Source organism: Xiphophorus couchianus, chromosome 22 (assembly GCF_001444195.1).
Source record: "Xiphophorus couchianus chromosome 22, X_couchianus-1.0, whole genome shotgun sequence".
Taxonomy (NCBI): Eukaryota; Metazoa; Chordata; class Actinopteri; order Cyprinodontiformes; family Poeciliidae; genus Xiphophorus; species Xiphophorus couchianus.
Genome location: NC_040249.1, coordinates 18,974,790 through 18,993,782, shown reverse-complemented (window position 1 = coordinate 18,993,782; position 18,993 = coordinate 18,974,790). Strand labels below are relative to the sequence as shown.

General features: G+C 40.8%; 1 protein-coding gene across 5 annotated transcripts in view; it reads right to left on the bottom strand.

The window, feature by feature from the left end:
- srfb (serum response factor b) overlaps positions 1-18,993 on the bottom strand; it is a 34,221-nt gene that overhangs the window by 13,264 nt on the left and 1,964 nt on the right. For all 5 annotated transcript variants that reach the window (XM_028007295.1, XM_028007293.1, XM_028007294.1 and 2 more), the window contains exon 2: positions 12,872-13,138. In XM_028007295.1, the coding sequence (XP_027863096.1) occupies positions 12,872-13,138 (267 nt within the window). The remainder of the gene's footprint in view (positions 1-12,871; positions 13,139-18,993) is intronic.

Below are 18,993 nucleotides of genomic sequence, written 5' to 3'. Positions count from 1 at the left end.
TCTTTTCTGGTGTCTGCTTTTATCCATAATCTATCATAACACATCATTAACCAGAGGAATAAAGTGATACACAAAGTTGTTGAAGGGACAAACTGATGGTTGGTAGGAAATGTCTCGAGACGGTTTCTTTTCGTGCCCTAAAAAAGGCCAAAACTAGGAACGTATCGTGATGACCAGCATCCAATAAAGTGTACAGTACCTTGTCCTTTAAAGGGTCATAACCTTGTATTTCACAAGATTCAACGGGCCCCAAACAGGCGTTAGAAGAATAATAATTGAAAATGCCATGTATGGTGAGATAAAAGCACAATATGATCCCAAAAAGATGGTAGGAATTGGCTAAAGAGGCTCAGAATTCCCCACAAAACACCAACCAGTAATGCAGCTGGATGCAAAACAGAATCTTAAGAGACTGTTTAACATTTTATATTCTTTCAGTATTTCAGGGATCAATAGACTGCTGATAGAAACCAAAGCTTGCAAACAAGGAGCAGTATGGGGTGTTCTTAGATTAAATACCAAATAGAGGTAGGAGAGAAGCTCATTCCTGGTTGGAAATAATTTAAAAATGTCAGAACATCTCATCCATTTATCTTGCAATTAGAATTTATTTCTTTATTTATCTCCATCTGCCTATATATCTCCATCTCACCACTTTTGAACTATCATTTGGTAGGGTTACTATGACAACTGACTGACCATGGTACAAGGCAAAGAAATGAGGCAGATGAGATGATCAAAAGGAGAGAGATGTAGCATCAAACTGTACCCTAATGTGCAGCTCCATTGAACCACCTAGCAGGATGTGTCTGTGAGTGGGCTCCATGATGAGAGCAGAGTGGGCGTCAGGCTGAGACTAAAAAGCCCAACTAAACCCGCAGTGCCACAGTGTACACACTCACACCAACACTTAGCACATGATGCTAATGATGTTTAATAGCAGGAAGGGAACAGGCCTGCATATTATTAAGCATTCAGAAGGTTTCAGTTTTGTGTGGGTTCACTGCTCTCAGGGTCTGGCTCCAGGTGATTAAACTTAAATATAACGATTGTTACTGTGGGGAGGAATAAATGGAGCGACAATGAAGCCAAAAAGTTTGTGAAACCTTTCGCTTAATCTTTAAATAAAGAAATATTTTCAATTTAAGCACCTATTTACAGAGGTATTACTATATAATCCTTTAATTATGTGGGTTAGTAGAATACTCCATTCTCCAAATTTCCCAACTTTTAAAGCCATTAATACAGAAGGTTCATGGTGAGGTTTTGGCAGAGATATTTGCAGTATTCAGGCCTTTAATGAAACCCGTGAAAACCAGAGGCCAGAACAAAGGAAGTAAACAAGAAAAGAAAACGAACAGGATGGACGAACAGACAAGCTCCACCAAAACAGACACTTCATGCACCAAAACCAAATTCCAGCAAACTAACAACAACCACCTTCTGTGTGGATGTTGTTACTGAGGGAGGAAAGCTCCAACTTATGTCAGAAAATTGGATGGACGAACCGATGGATGGATGGATAAGCAGACAGAAATTAAGGAGTGAACAAATTGTTGCAAACAATTGGTATAGTGCGTTTCCTTTCTCTATTTTGGGTCAACATGGCATCACAACTAAAAAATGTATTATTAAGTCATACTCTGGGAAGTAATACATGACATTGGAGAGGTTTTAAACTTAGGAAGCTGAAGAGCAACAAACCACAAGGGTTTGGGTTTTCTTACACCAACCTGTCAATACATGAACATTTATAGACATCCCTGATGTCTATAAATCTATGATAGCTACAGTAGTAGCTACAGCTAATACCCAACCAAAGTATTGCAAGGTGAAAAGAAATTGATTGATATTTTGGTTTCACAACTTCTTGTTTGTCACCTGTATTGTACTTGGACTGAAAATGCAGCATGGAATTTGCCCTAGTTTCCCAGTGTCATTTACAATCCGTCAGCAGTTTGAGGGCAACATCCAGATGATAACCTTTCAGATACTTGATTAATAAAAATCCACCTGATATTGGACCGATATTTGGCTCACATTTAGCGTCTTTTCAATGTTTCTAGACTGAGAAGGGAATCAAAAATACAAATTTCTCCACAGTAGTACATGAGATGGAGAGAAAAAAGAGAAAATCCAAGATTATCATCTGGATCCACAAAGTTAGTAACATACAATATCTAATGCTGAAACAGGACTGTGCAGCCAGCTCATCCTGGCAAACTATTGGTTTTTATATGTGACTGATTACATGGGTGAGAGGTGGTTGCTCCAGCATGGACTTGTCTGATAAGACCTTCCAACCATGCAACCATGTAAATGGAGCTACTGTACAGGCTCTCCGAGCAGCTATATGTCATATTTCTCATAATATGATGTAAAGACAGCATTTTAACTTCAAACACTTTCAGTTTTCTGGTCTGTAATAAGCTGGGGATGGACAGGTCCTTTAATAAAGTATAAATGACTAAAAATGCACAACTATTATCTGTTTAAATGGTCTGCACCTCAGACCTTTACTAGTCCAAGGTCCCTCTCTGGTTTAGTTAAACAGCAGCTCAAGCGACGGGGGGTGGAGTGAGGGGAGGGACAATTTGAGCTCAACAGGAAAATCGAATGCATTCATACAACAGAGCACAACGCAGCTGTAATCACGTCTTCACGCTTTCTCCAGACTCCCCAGCTAATACTCAGTAAAACTAACAAGACAGACAAGAGTAATTGAATTGAGGAAGCAGCAAAGTCAGAGAGGAGAAAGAAAGTGTGTAGGTAGGGGCAGATCTGAGTAGGATACATCACAGGGGACAGAGTAGAAACAGCTGAGGGCACAGACAGCTGGAGAGAAACCTGAGCACCCACGAAGGGCAAATAGCCCCCCTCTAGGCCAGATGAGGCAGCATGGGTCCACTCATAAAGCCCCCTAACGTCTACAACCAACCCAGATGCTCAATCTTACACAGTTAGTTAAGAAAATGGCTCACTGACATGACAAGGTCATCATGTTCCAGTTTTCCATTTTACACCACTCAGGGGAGAGAGGAACATCTGCTCCTGCTCTGTAAACGTGTCGTCACTGAGGTCCAATCAGTGGCTGGGAGGTTAGCTTCAGAAGGTGTGCCACACAGAGCACTCCTACCTCCAACCAGCCTGTCACTATCTGTGTGACCCACATAGAGACCTTCCACTGACCTACTGCTTTGTTTGACCAGCTTCATGGTCAACTATTCAGCTCTGCTTCATAGGGTGCATTCACACCGACCCTGTTTAGTCCGCTTAAATCGGACTCTAGCTTGTTTGTCTAGAAAGTCCAGTTTCTTTGAGAAGGTGTGAATGCACATCAAACTCTGGGCCTCCCATAAACCTAGGTCTCTGTTCGGTTGAAGTGAACTCGAATCCGATCCAAAAGCAGGAAGTGGACTGTACTGCAGGGCATTCTGGGTAAATACAACCAAAACAAACTTTAGTTCTGGACTTTGGTCCATTTGAACACACAAATAACCTCTTGGCTGTTTCTCTGATTATTGTTCTCCTTACCCGGTCAGTAAGTTAATGGTGTGTTTGTCTGGAAACGCTCTTTACATTTACAGACAAAGCATATCTGTGCTTTGTCTGTTGCCTTCACATTTTTGACTGCAGAGGGTCACAAAGGTTCCTCTCTGGTAAAGTGGCAATGCTAAAAGTTTTACACTTTCAGATCACCGTTTTGATTTCCAACCATTAGATAAGCTGCAGCAAGATAAGGGAGAGGCAACTGGTCTGGCATTCTGTTTGGCTGTGATACCTTCCTGGTGGAGGGCAACAGCAAAGATAATGCTCCCAACAACTTAACATTCTCCCTCTCACATGCCATAACTTCATTTTTCTTTAACATAGAGGAAGGTACTACTGGATCAGTTCGTCTGTTTCATTTCGCTCTTTCTTCTCAAATGCCCAATCGGTCGTGGCAGTTTGCAGTTTACACTGAGCCAGGCTCTGGTTCTACTGGAGGTTTCTTCCTGTTAAGGGGCAGTTTTTTCCTCTCCACTGTCACTACATGTGTGCGCGGTATGAGGGATTGCTGTAAAGTCAACGACAGGAGGAGTGAATGATGCAAGTCAATGAGGGGATGCAATTTTCTTGTTTTTTAATCAATTTAAATACTGAACTGAACGTGACTGCATTGTTTAATAACAGATCGGTTTGGTATGATTGAACTGAAGTATAGAATAGAATAGAATAGAAGTACTTTATTCATCCCAGCAGGGAAATTACTTCGCAGTTACAGCATAGAGACAAGACACAATAACAACTACCACTGAGTAGTAGTTGTGGATAAAATAAAAAATAAAAATAAAATATAAAATGCTGTTAATATAAAAAGCAACTTAGAGCAGTCCTTGCAAAGATTCAAAAAATGCAGATACAGTATGCATATGTAAATATATGTACAGCAAGTGTGCCACAGTGCAGTTGTGCAAAATTGGACTGATTAGTGCAGAACAATAATTTAGCTTTTATTGTACAGTGAGATGGCATGTGGCAGGAAGGATTTCCTGTATCTGTCCCTACGACAGCGGAGCTGGAGCAGTCTATGTGAGAAGGTGCTCCGCTGTCTGTCCACTATGTGGTGGAGAGGGTGCTGTAAGTAAGGTGAGATGATGTTTTTTAAATTGCCGTTATATAATTTAACTAAAAAATTTTTATCTAATCTGATCCAGTGATTCAAACTTCTGCAGATTCAGATGAATTATAAATACAAGAAAAACATTTTTGCAATAGTTTTGTTTGATAGCATTTTGAATTCAACAGGAATTAAGGAATTAAAAAGTTGTTCCCATTTATGTATCCAATCAAAGCATTAATTCTTGCAATGTCACTGATTTTAAATAGAATCAAAAAGAAGTACAGCAAAAGAAGTATACTTGTAGGTTTTGCAGCATTTAAATTAAAAAAAAAAAAAAAAGGAAAAAGGCCAGCACCAATCTGTGCCTGATTAACTAGATGTTACCACAGCAAATGATGTCAGAGTTTTATAGGTGAGCAAGTAGAGTACCAAGTAATCTGATATAAGACTTGCCTCCTTACCCGGCTATCTAATCCATTTTACAACAGAAGGATTTAACTACAGAGACAAAAATGAACTTTGAAAACAACGAGTTGAATATTGAGACAGATTCTTTAAACAAACCAGCAATCTTGTTAAAGCACTCTGGATGACTTCTTTCAGGTCAGTTTTTTTTGTGTGTTTTATTTTTTGTTTGATTTTATTAAACCTTCTAAGTAACAAAAAAGAAGAAGAAGAAAAAAAGAGAAAAAAACCCTCTGGCCTTCCAGATAAAACATGTTCCAAAAGGAGAATACATTTGAGTAATTAGAGTAAAAAGGACAAATAATTCCCTTTTCACAAGAGATTTTATTCACTCCAAACTGAAGGTGACAACTGGCAGGCTGGTCCAGTGTCGGTGTGAGAGACCATTGTGCAATTTACTGGTTACTGGCCCTCTTCTAATCTCCCATTTGCTGGCTCCCATCTCCCAGTTTGTCACTCTGCCAGCAACATGGAATTTGCAGCTCCATTTGGGACTGCTAAAAAAGGCAAGGCAGCCCAAGTGGAGGAGGTGCAGCCAATGGCGGCTGACCTGTCCAGTTGCTTGCTGTAAAATAAGGGGATGGAAGTGGGGGGTTGGGGGCTGGTGACATCATGTTGCTTTCCTTCCCTACTAATACATGCAACACAGTGCGTATGCATAAGTGTACAATATACTGAATAGTGGACTTGTCAAGTGATTTACAGAGGCTCTTTAAAACCAAGCTGCACACAGAATGGCAGCGGTTTACTCAGGACATTTCCTGGTTGGTTTGGCTATTCAAGCTGCACTAATGAGCATTACAACTGAACTCAGGGAGGATTTTAACAGCAATGACACTGACACACCGAGAAGTAGGGAAGCATGGGAGAAGAGGAGAAAGAGGGAAAAACCAGAGCATACTGAGAATCCACTGCTTTCCAGCATCTATGAGTTATGAGACTTGTTATTTATGTCCTTATGACTAACCTAAAGAGCAAAAAAGGTTTAAAGATTCAGCATTCAAGCCATATCCTAAATTAGAGATCTGACATAAACAAAACAGAAAAATCTGGAGGAACGCAGGGAGGCATTAACAGTGTTATTTTTAACATACTGGGTTTTTAGTGGGCAGGACATATTGACTAAACAATATTTACAATATTAGGAAAATATGCCCTCACCTTATTGTGGTGGAGGGGTTTGAGTGTCCCAATGATACTAGGAGCTATGCTGTCTGGGGCTTAATGCCCCTGATAGGGTCACCCAAGGCAGACAGGTCCTAGGTGAGGGACCAGACAAAGCGCAGCCCGAAGACCCCTTATGATGGACAAGAACTTTGGACTTGGTGATCCGATGGCTCATTTGTCGAGGCGGCTTATTGGAGCTGTGGCCGCAAGGTTGTCGGTGCCTGGTGCTGTGGCAACCCTCGAACCCGTTGGTGGACACCTTTGGTGAGGGATGCTGTCAGGCTGAAGAAAGAGTCCTATCGGACCTTTTTGGCCTGTGGGACTCCAGAAGCATCTGATGGGTACCGGCGGGCAAAGCGACATGCAGCGCGGGTGGTTGCTGAGGCAAAAACTCGGGCGTGGGAGGGGTTGGGAGAGGCCATGGAGAAAGACTTCCACATGGCTTTGAGGCGATTCTGGTCTACCATCCAGCGTCTCAGGAGGGGGAAGCAGTGCAGCACAAACACTGTTTATAGTGGGGATGGTGTGCTGCCGACCTCGACTCAGGACGTTGTGGACCGGTGGGCAGAATACTTTGAAGACCTCCTCAATCCCACCAACATGCCTTCCATTGAGGAAGCTGAGCCTGGGGACTCTGGGTTGGGCTCTCCAGTCCCGGCAAGGCCCTGGGGGTGGATGAGATTCGCCCAGAGTTCCTTAAAGCTCTGGATGTTGTACGGTTGTGTTGGCTGACGCAACTTTGCAATATTGCAGGACATCAGGGGCAGTTCCCCTGGATTGGCAGACTGGGGTGGTGGTCCCCCTGTTCAAAAAGGGGGACTGGAGGGTGTGCTCCAATTATAGGGGGTCACACTCTTAAGCCTCCCTGACAAGATCTATTCAGGGGTCCTGGAGAGGAGAGTCCATTGGATAGTTGAACCTCGGATTCAGGAAGAGCAGTGTGGTTTTCGTCCTGGTAGTGGAACACTGGACGAGCTCTACACCCTCAGCAGGGTCCTGGAGGGTGCATGGAGTTCACCCGACCGGTCTACATGTGTTTTGTGGACTTGGAGAAGGCGTTCGACCGTATCCTTTTGGTGCAACAGGCGGATTGGCTCAGCATCTGCCATGAAGCGGGCGCTGTACCGGTCTGTCGAGGTGAAGAGAGAGTGGAGTTCAAAAGCGAAGCTCTCGATTTACCGGTCGATCGACATTCCTCATCTATGGTCATGAGCTTTGGGTCATAAACGAAAGAACGAGATCGTGGATAACAAGCGGCCGAAATGGGTTTTCTCTGTAGGGTGTGTGGGTTCTCACTTAGAGATAGGGTGAGAAGCTTGGTCATCCGGGAGGGACTCAGAGTAGAGCCGCTGCTCCTTCATGTCGAGAGGAGCCAGTTGAGGTGGCATATGGTAGGGATGTCTCCTGGACGCCTCCCTGGCATCCAGGAGGCACGGTCGGAGGAGGCCCCGGGGAAGACCCAGGACACGCTGGAGGGACTATGTTTCTCAGCTGGCCTGGGAACGCCTTGGCATTCCCCCGGAAGAGCTGGAACAAGTGGCTGGGGAAAGGGAAGTCTGGGCTTCCCTTCTTAAAGTTGCTACCCCCGCGACCCGACCCCGGATAAAGCGGAAGAAAATGGATGGATGGATGGATGGATGGATGGATGGATGGATGGATGGATGGATGGATGGATGGATGGATGGATGGATGGATGGATGGATGGAAAAATATGCATGTGTGATATTACTGAGGATATTGAAACTAATCTCTATTGTTTCTTTTCAATTAGTTGTGACCTTCTTGGCCATTACAAATTCACAACAGGTGTGAACCTCTGGGGTGGCGAACATTCATCAACCTGACAAGATGTACATCCGATACGCATCACATGAAAAAATGGCAACAGAAACATCCAGGAAATCAGTGAGGACTGTGATCAAATATACAAATTTTAGTATCAGATAAAAATAGCTTCATATAATAAAAGCCTGGCCAAATTACTACAACACTTATAAAATTAAGAAATTAATTGAATGTGACTAGTCTGACAACATGGAGTAGGCTAAAAAGAGCCATTAATCTGGAAAGGGTTACGACGTCATGTCCAAGGTTTTGGGACTCTGTCTCAGAATAACCAGTAAAAAAAATTGCTGAAGACTTAGGAAAATATTGTTTGGACTCATGAGATAAATGTGTAACTTTCTGGAAGGGGTATGGTCCATTACATCCGGTGAACCTTATGACTTTTGGACCGTTTAACATGGATGTTTTGTTTTTTTTAACCAAAACTGTATTTAAATCGTGGCAACCTTGGAGATATTTCTCACTCCCTTCGATTAAATTTTTTTTAACCTACAAAGAATTAAGTGTTTTGTATGACTTCTATAAGTAATATTTACAGAGTAGATGTTACCCAGTTATTCTGAAATGCTTTGGAGATATAATCTGTCATTTTTCATAAAAGTCAACTTACTATTACGATTGTTTAGCAATCGTAAGAAAGTGGAAATTGTTTTCAGTTTGTGCACATTTTATGAACAAGGGGAAGACTCATTTCTCACCGTTCAAGTGAGTTGGACAGACCCAATTAAAAGGAAAACTGAATCTGATCAGTTAGCAGTATCAATGTAGACAAAGAAGATTAACTTGAAACTTGTCTTTTTTCTCCCAGAGCAACTTCCACCATGACTTTCTATGACTACAAACATCATAGTCCTGTAAGTTGACACAAAATGAAGCTGAAAACTAATAACCAACAACACTGCTGTACCTGTCAGTATTAAAAGGGAACAGCTGGGAAATATACCTTTTTGTTTTTTACTGTTCAGGAAAACAAGAGGGAAATGTCCAATTCTGTTTTCTATAAAGATAAAATCACCTACTAGAATCGGTACAAAATGTAATAAGCATTTTGTTGGAAGAGCTGGTTTACTTTGCTTCCATTCTGAAATACAAACTGCTGGAGAACCACACTCTGAACAGATAAAGATGTGTTAACATATTCTCCTGTAACCATGGGCCAGGACTTCACTGTAGCATAACCTTAAGTAGAAATAGCATTTGCATGAAAATGTAAAAATAAAAATGAAACTATGTTCCTGGGAAAGCCTTAGGATTCCCCCAGAGATACTGGCCCAAGTGGCTGGGAAGAGGGAAGTCTTGATCCAAGTCTCTGCTTAGGCTCAGATTAGGCAGAGAATAAAACAAAAATGTATACCATGATCCAATTTGTTTGTTTTATTGTTTTAAACAGAAAACAAAAAGTTATTTTTATACACAAACAATAGTTCAAGTACTTAATGTACAGAATATTTGCCATTCTTGAAATTCAGCTTTTTATGGAGTAACTACTATAAGAAGTTGGTATTAACTGGTTTATTAGTCAAGCTATCTGCTCTAGGAGTCAGCCACTACAAGTAGCTTTCCAAGTAAAACTTTAAGACAAGGCAAGATGATAAGTGATAGGTGAGGATGCTCTGTTGGTTTTCTACACTAGTATTTGGCTAGCTGGTATAAGACTAAATGATATAGTAGCCAAGCAGCACCAAGGAAAATAAATGCAGTTCCTGGATTGTTAGAAATATTATTTGCTCTAAATGATCAAGCATCAACTAAAGAAATGCATTTTGGGCAAGAAAATGTTTATTTTCTTATATAATAAAGTACGTTTATTTGCAACATAATGTATTTCCAATATTGTACAAAAAAGGGGGAAATGGAAAATCTACAAACATGTGCCAGTTTCCTTTGAGATTAATCATCAGAATAATCAATACATTAATCCATAAATAATCTTTACTTGGAGCCCTTATTTGTTCTCTGCAAAGAAAACTGATAGGCGCTTTTTTTCAGCCAGCTGACTGGCAGTTGGGGGATGGATGTCTGCTGCCTTACAGCTGGTTTCTTTCTTAAAAACCTTCCTAAACTTCTAACAAGAAACACCACAAGCAACATCGTTTTCGTCATCCCAACACTAAATCATGTCCACTTATCTCATAAACCTGCTTTTTTTCTTCTCCCCCTTCCAAAGGTTCTCCACTTCCCCCACCAGCCTCTGCAAACTGAACTGTTTAGACTAGCTTAGTCTGTATGCATGACACGCCGCTCTCATGATGGACAGAGTCCAGACCCTCACACGGCAGCAACCATACAGTGGACCCACTGCATTTAAACCATCCCTCAAAAAAATGGTGTCCACCTGCCCTGTCTCAGCCATAACAGCCCCAAACCACACATAAATCACCTGTCTGACGGTTCACAGGAGTCATAATGCTCTCCCGCAGGCTTGGCTGCGGAGGTGAGATGGGCCACCGGCAGCAGCATCCCCTGCCAGCCGCCTAAATGGACGGCCGGCACTGGTGAGGCATCTTTAGCCCACTTGCTCCTATCTGCATCCGAAGCTCCCTACCGTATCGCCAAACGTGAGGGGGGCTTAGGGGTGGGGGAGGAGAGGGTGGAGTGCAGCGGAGGGTCAAAATCACAGGACTCGAAAGACAGCTGCAGCTTATAAGGAATGCGAGGGGCCTCAGCCAAGAGTGCAGGCAGGGAAACCATACCATATATGGCAACAGAGGCAGAATCTAATTTTTATCAATGAGCGGAGCGGGCATGAGAGTGGATTAACATGCAAAGGTTGAGCTCCCATCCCTGACGGGAGTCTGGTACGCATTAGCTGGCGCCCTGCGAACACAGCGAGTGGGCAAAGGGGGCCTGCATGCGTCTGTCTTCAAAAAGGTGCACACTTAAGCTGTGCAAACAGTGAAGGGAATATGGACTTCCAGCACACGATTGATTCCTGTGCAATCAGGAACGAGAGAAAAAAAAGGAAGTGGCGGATAAATTTATTACTGCTGATCAAGACTTTTGAAGATTAATTTTTAACTTTATGTACATTCAAATGGTAAACTTGTTCATATTTATTATATAAAGGTATTAAAGTTAATGAGATTTGTTGCAACAGAAATTAGCATCAAATTGAAAATGTGAAAGTGTGTTTTCATGCATCTGTATTCACCAAATAAAATGCAACCATTCTCAAATCCAAATAAAATATGTTGAATTTTCTGTTTTGACTTGACTAAAATAAATTAGCAAGACGGGTGAAGTTATAATATGTTGATATGCTCAGATTGAGTTTAAAGGATTAAAATGTTATGAAAAGAAGAAACACGGATCTTTCCACAGACTTTAGAGATGGGTAGTTGTTTCTTATCCTAACACAGCCCAGACCTGCTGGGATTTATCTTTAGGAGGAGTGTTTTTTCTGGGTGAGGAGAGGTCACAGAGGCAATGAGTAAAAGACTATTCCCTTCACATATGGTGGTTAATTCTTTAAATCTCCACATCTGTCTTCATCTTCAGTCTGCAACCCTACAAGGAACTACAGATAGTTTTTACTCAGCTTCATAAAATGGTTTGATGGTGAAAGTGGAGATTTTGAACATCTCACAACAACAAATTTTATTCATTAGGGTCATATGAGATGCAGTGAGTTACAGTGAAGAGGATGGTTGAAGGCTTTTGCTTGTGTAATGTAATCTCAGCATAAATGCAGCTGTTCTGCCAAGGCCTCTGGGGTTGGTAAGTGAACATTAGTGAGCAAACAGAATCATGAAGATGAAGAAACACAGAAGGCAGGTCAGAGAGAAGGTTAAAGCAAGGTTAGGTTACAAATTGATATTCTAAGCTTTAAACATCTCATGAAGCATAACTGTAGCATCTGAGAATGGGAAGTATATGGCAAAACTGCAAACCAGAAACAAATGGAGCAAGGGAAGAGTTAAAGTTAGAGATGCACTAATTAATACCTGTAAAAAAAAATTCTAGATTGGGTAGCAGTAACAATGTGCAATACATAAGAGCAGATATATAAATCAGTCCATTTATGTCAGTGTTTAAAAGATTTTTCAGGTCAATTCAGCACTGTTTTTCTGTATCGGATTGTTATCAGTCGATGCTGAACCTCAGATAGCTATAACTGTATCAGAAGTGGAAAAAAAGTTGTGTTGTTTTTAATTCCGATTTATTTGTTGTTTTTGGTTGTTGTGTTTTATTTTGGCTATTTAAAATTTCTTCCAGTTAGAGTGTTAAGACTTCTTTACAAAATTAAAGTTTATTGGTCATTGATTGGTCAGCTTGCATTATTATGCTATTATAAATATATTACTTGAAAATGGTCTCAAAACAACAATATTATCATCGCAATAATTTCTGCGACAGTTTACCTTCCAGCAAATTTTTTTTTGTGTGACAAGCCTACAGCTTGCAGAGATATACCTGTAAAGAAGCTACTGTAGTATTTTTATTTGTAAAATAACCAATTATGTTTTTTACCTTTATGCATTTATTGTGACAAAATGAAGGAAAAAGTTTTAAAACCAATACTTATGGACGGTACGATAACAACAAGGCCAAAGCAAAAACCTTTCATGAAGCAGGAGAAAGCTTAAAACTGTTTACATTTTAACTTTTATCCTCCACAGCTGGTAGTCAGCTTGATTTATGTCCTCTTGCATGCCTGCATGTCTTAGAGATGTTTCTTACAATATTCATCGGTCACTCTCTACAATGCTTTAACTGTTTAATTAATCTCTCAAAGAGAACAGACAGAGAGGCATGCACTGAATCAGAAGCATTCGAGTTATGAGTTTTTACCTTCGTATCACCCATGCTCTCCGACTCCGACACCTGGTAGGTGAGGTCTGTCTCCTCAAAGCCTGTGGCGCTCATGCGCTGGTCCATGGAGGGGTCGGAGCGCGGCGGAGAGTCTGGCGAGTTAAGGCATGTCTGGATCAGGGCTTTGCCCGTTTCGCTTGTGATCATAGGCTGGAGTTTCCGGGTGGCGAAAGTATAGACATGACCCGTTTCGCTGGCCACCAGCAGCAGAACCTGGGTTCCCGTCAGGGTCGAGAGTTCATAGGCCTGGGGAGAGATAAATCAGGAACAGTAAGACATAAAATATATATATAGCTCACCAAATTTGGACTTCCTTTTGATGAATTATTCTCAGCAGTGAAGGGAATATAAAAAAATTCCCAATATGAACTAGTGGAAAAACAGAAATAAAAAGCCCAGTGCAATTTATAAATACCTCTGTAGTGAACTGTGACGTATTCCATGAAGCTGAAGATAAGACTCCCAGAATAGAGAGTGTGATATAGATGTGAGACAGCAAAGTGCTTGTTTGCATAAGCAGGGGGGGATATTAGCACTCCAGATGACTGAGGAACTATTCTTTAAACAGAGGTAGATTCTGCTGCCTATCTGCATCATGTTCACACTCTGGCTATACGGATGTGGAGCATCGAAATGTTACTCCGGCCTCCTAAAGCTGGACTCAGAGTGAAAACGTCTTTTAATCTAAAAGAATCATCAGGTATATGGCGGATGCTACTGGGGGGCGTCAAGGGACGGTGTCATTACCACCACCTTGGCACGCAAACCACAGTCAGAACAAGACGACACACGAGCCATTGTACGCTGGAGTGCAGTCCACTGTCGGACAGAGCGAAGAGATGAATCACATTCAAATATTGAGCTGTAATAAACCACATCTGATCTCTTTCACGTTCGGCCTCCTTATACATTGTGTCGATCAGAGGTTCTGCCTTACTAAAGCAAAACCGCACAGCTCCTCTTACTGTTCTCTACCATCTGCCTTTAGAAGCTGTGAGTTGAACCAACATCCAAAACCAAAAATAACAGACTGAGTGTCAGAGTTCATAAAGATTTCAAAAAGCATGACACTTCCAGAGCAAGAGTACCTCAGTCCCTTTTAACAAACTATTAAAGTGAATGTAGACTATCACTGGCCATCACTGTGGTTGAAGAAAAGAACTTGCTGTTCGTTAGAAAACCTGACGGAAAATTGGACAAACGCAAAAAGTGTATGGTCAGACAAACACCTGGATGGACAGACAAACTGGACAGATGGACAAACAAATTCACAGGCAAATGAACAAAAACTGATGAGCAGTCAGGTGCCAGTTGAGTAAGTTAATTCATGTTGATCCAACAGTTTGTTCTGACAAACTGATGAATACATGGTTACACAAACTGTTTGATGGACAGACAAAAAAACCTGACAGGAGGTTGGTAAAATAGTTGAGTTGTTGGCTGGACGGAGACATAGTTAGATAAATGAATGGGAAAACTGACTGGTAGATGGAAGGATTAGACAAATGGACAAGCAGACAAACCAGTGGATGGACAAAAGAGCTGAAAGGCAGCAAGACAAACCAATAGGTAGATTGTAGGACAAACTGATCGATAGATGAATGAACAAATGAGGGGTTAGACAAACCAATGAGTAGATGAAAAAAACGGTTGGACAGGGAGACAGAAGGACCTCTGGACAGGTAAACGGAAAGACATCTGGAATAGGTAGACTGAAGGATATTTGGATAGAAAGACAAAAGAACAGTTGGATAAGTAGACAGAAAAATGGTTGAACAAACTGTTGGGTGGTTGGAAGGATGGAGAGTTGGACAAGCCGATGAATAGATGGACTTACAGATGGATGGGTAGTTGGACAATCCAGTGGATGGACGGAAGGACAGATGGAGAAACCAGAGGGTGGACAAAAGGGCTGACTGACATTTGATGGCTAGATGAAAGAATGGCTGGACAAGTACACGAAAGGACAAATGGATAATTCGATGGGTAGACAGAAGAACAGTTCAACAAGCCAATTGGTGGATAGAGGGACAGAGGGTTGGACAAAGTAGTGGGTTGATCAAAGAACAGAAAGCTGGACAAACTGATAGGGGTCATTTCGGTTTGATTTACTTCAATGTTAAACTTCTGGGCAGCCTACATCCTCATCTCAGACTCATACCTGAACTAAACTTTCAGAAATCTGTTCCTGTCTCTTGTTAAATTTCAGGTCCTCACTGAAATATTTCTCAGATTCTAGTTGAGTAGACCTCTTCTGGTCCGCCTTAAACCATTTGACAGCTTAGCTGATTGATTAGACCAGGGCAGATGCAGATTGATTAACTTGTTTCTGTAAAAGTAACGAACATTAAAATGAAGCCTCTCAGAAGTTAAAAGCAGCTATTCACAGTTTCAAGAAAAGCAGAACAGAAAATGTAAATTTTTTCTAGCAGCAACACCAGACATTAATAATAAACTAGGAAATTTGCATCACATATTCCTGACTTATCAGGAAATATAACGAAAAACAGATCACAGTCAAAACCAAGAACTTAAAGCATTATGACTAAATCCTAAATAGACAATGAGAAAGGTTTCCTTTAAATCTACCAGGATCACCACAGTACTGTACTTTCCAGTACAAAACAGGGCTTATGGACAAAGTTTTAATAAAACCCATTAATGAATTTTTTTATAATAAACCCCTAATTTAATCAAAACAATTAACATTTTGGCTTCTCTGACTGAGCTGACAGGATTTGGTCATTATTTGCTTATTACACAGTTTTGTACAGCTATGCTTCCAGGAACAGCAAGGTAATCAAGTAACGAAAACATCCATTAGTGCCGGTAATTTGTCTTCATAGCTTCTTAAAACAAACAAAGGAACCCTGAGGGATGCATGTTCTCCAACTGAACAAAATGAGACCAGAGAAAATTACTCATCCTGCAGGTTGAAAAGTGAATGAATTGTTCCTGCAGATCAGTTCCTAAAAAGTTCCTGTATCACTTGTCTTTTATTTTTTTTTTAAACCTGCAGACAAAGCAACATTCACTCAGAGCAGCTGGGATCATTTCTAAACTGTTACATAGTGTCCACTCTTTGCTGCAAATTAGCTTTGATTGGATGGAAACACCTTTCAACATCAACTTATAAAGTTTTGTCACAGTTTCCCAACTGTATTTAGGTCTAGACTTTGACAAGGCCATTTGAGCAAACAAATATGCTTTGATCTAAATTGAATTGAATTCAAAGATACTTTATTTACCCTTTAGAGAACTTATAATTTAAAGACCCAAGTATCTTTAAATTGATGCTACAGGCAGGAAAGATGTCCAGTAGCAGTCAGTCTCGCAACAAATCTTAAGTAGCCTCTGACTGAAGCATGTTGCTGTATTACAGCCTTGTGACTTTCATGGCATGCTAACAGCTCAATTTCCAGGCAGCAGAGACGACATAACACGTCCCGGATGACGCCATCAATTGGCAAACTCTGGTAATCCACCCAATTTGATTTTGACGCTGCTCCCACGGTAACTTATCATAACAAATATCCGAAAGTGAGAAAAGCAAAAATCCTTCCAGCTGTACAGCATCCAAAACCAGAGAGAATAATTGTCCAAACATGCCTCAACCAAAAAGAAAAAAAAAATCATGAACAAAAGTCAACACATAAGAACTAAAGTAACAGATCCACTCCAACATGCTGCCACCATGAGCGGCCCAACTCTAGAAAACCATTCCTTCGCAGCTCTGGCTGTGTGCTTAGAGTTGTTGTTCTGTCACTTCATTTTTAAGCCTCTTATTGGCTTTTATTAAACTTTTTCTTGATTTAGCTCAATATATCACTCCCATCAACTCTGGGCAACATGCCTGACCCTTCTGAAGAGAAGGAAAATCCCCACAGCATGAAACTGCCACCACTACGTTGAGGAGGAGGGTGTTTCATTTTTGCCTCCTCTGAACAGAGTGCCTTCTTTCCACACACGTCATGTGTTCACTAAATAACCTGTAGAAACTTTGACAATTTTCTCTGTACCTTCCACTGTCTTGCTTGGTTTTTATGATGCACTTTAGGTCATCAGGCATGTAAAGTAAAGGGAAAGGAAGATGTGGGTCGATCTGTGCTCTCTGCATCCTTCAAAAACAGAAACAGAGCTCCTCCTTGTTAGAGACCAAACTACTATAAATCTACCCACTCCACCCACCTGTCAATTTCTGTCATGGCTGGCATTAGTGTGGGCAACCGCTTAAAAAAAAAAAAAAAATCCCTCCCCGCGTTGTCAAATAGTGTTCACGTTGCCAAGAGCCTACATAAAGACACTTCAGTTTCCACGACAACAGTCTAGGGAAAAAAAAACACCAAAACATTAAAAACCAAAAGAAATTCAGCAGAGAGAGAACCGTGCATGCGCCTCAAAACATTTAACTAAGTGTTTATGTTAGCTTTTAATGAAGGTGTTCATCACTCCTTTTATAGTGAAATAACTACAGACAAAGTTCCACAATAATTAACTTTAAATGGAGTTATGGGGCCCTAATCAAAACTTGATATGCTGCTTCAGTCCTCTCAAACAAACAATTACCCGCTTTTTACTATCCATCTTCAATAAATGCATTACCAACACACAGGCATCTTTACAATAGTTTATTCTCACTTCTGTAGAATAGAGAAAAGTACAATGTGAAATACCACATGCAAAATATAAATCTATTCAACATCTAAATATTTTAACACAAGCAAAAATATCCACAGAATAGAAAACTGATTGTTTTAAAGGTCATTTAAAAAAGTTTTATTTTGTATGATTACAACTAATTTGAACTTTAAATAAAAGAAATTTACTATATTAAATCCAACTCATGTGACATTTCTAATGCTCTTGGGTGCCTCCTGCTGGATATGGAGCACTAAGCAGCGGCTTAGATTGCTTATAACTTGGGCCAAATCTGAGTTGTAGCCAAATAAAATACAGTGGACACCCCAGATTAGCTGAAATTCAGGAATATTCAAGTCTCTCTTCAAGAAAACGCTTAGTACTGCATATTTAAATCATTCAAATACCAAATATACCTTGAAATGCAAGATCCACACTCCTCTGACACAGCCAATCAGCGCCAAGGAAAATGAATGAAGTTCTTGGATTGGCTGCTTTGCAAATGCCACCCACTTGCACCCAGGTATTTCAGCTCTCCAAACTGCACTTTCCTTTGAATATCTTAGATGCATTTCTTTATATAAAATCTGCAAATTTTGTGGTTTTTTTTAGAGGCATGATAAATGATTATCTACAGATCAAAATCTGACTATTGTCCCCTCAATCTGCTCAGATCGGGGGGTCAAATACTGAAAAATCTGAATTTCCCCTCTCAGTCATGAGCTGCATCTTAACCAAAGAACTCCCATAGATTTTGGTTTATAAAAAAGCAGCCATTTTAAGTACTTTAAGTTCTTTTGTTAAGCTTTTTTTTTTAAAAATCTGATAAAAAGGTTAGGAATATGTGTTTTAATGCAATAAATGGGGATAATTTATTTTACTGCTTTCACTTTTGGCAGGGTTCAGAACTATTATATCTGTTCTTTAACAGAGGAACACATTTTTTTCTGTCTTGTGTCCGAAAAAGAAAAAAATCAAAACAACAAAAAAATCCACAAATATCGGTAAAAACCAGATTGGTGAATATCTAGCAAATAGGCGACTGCTTTGCAAAGCTCTCAAAAAACTACTGCTTGACAGGCACCAACACAGGCTTTGAAGATTAGGATGAAGAGGAAATTGTCATCCTCAGATCTTCAGTGTCACCTGTCACTCTGAGCTAACAAAACCGAAAGCAAAAAAGACAGACTAGAAGCCTGCAAGAGGATGTAGAGTCATGCTGCATGCACAGACTCCACTGTGAGCGCTCTCTGACCATCCTCTGATCCGTTTCCCCTCTGGCTTATTCAGCTGTTGGCACATGAAGACTACTGCTGCTCGCTGCCACATGGCCCTCCTTTGCGGTGGCGGAGGCAACAGTCTGTGCACTGATGTAGTTGAAAGGAGTTTCTTTGCAGAAGACGCAGGCCTTCTTAATGAACCTGTAAAGGTGTGCTGTCTGGGAACCTGTGTATGAATGAGTG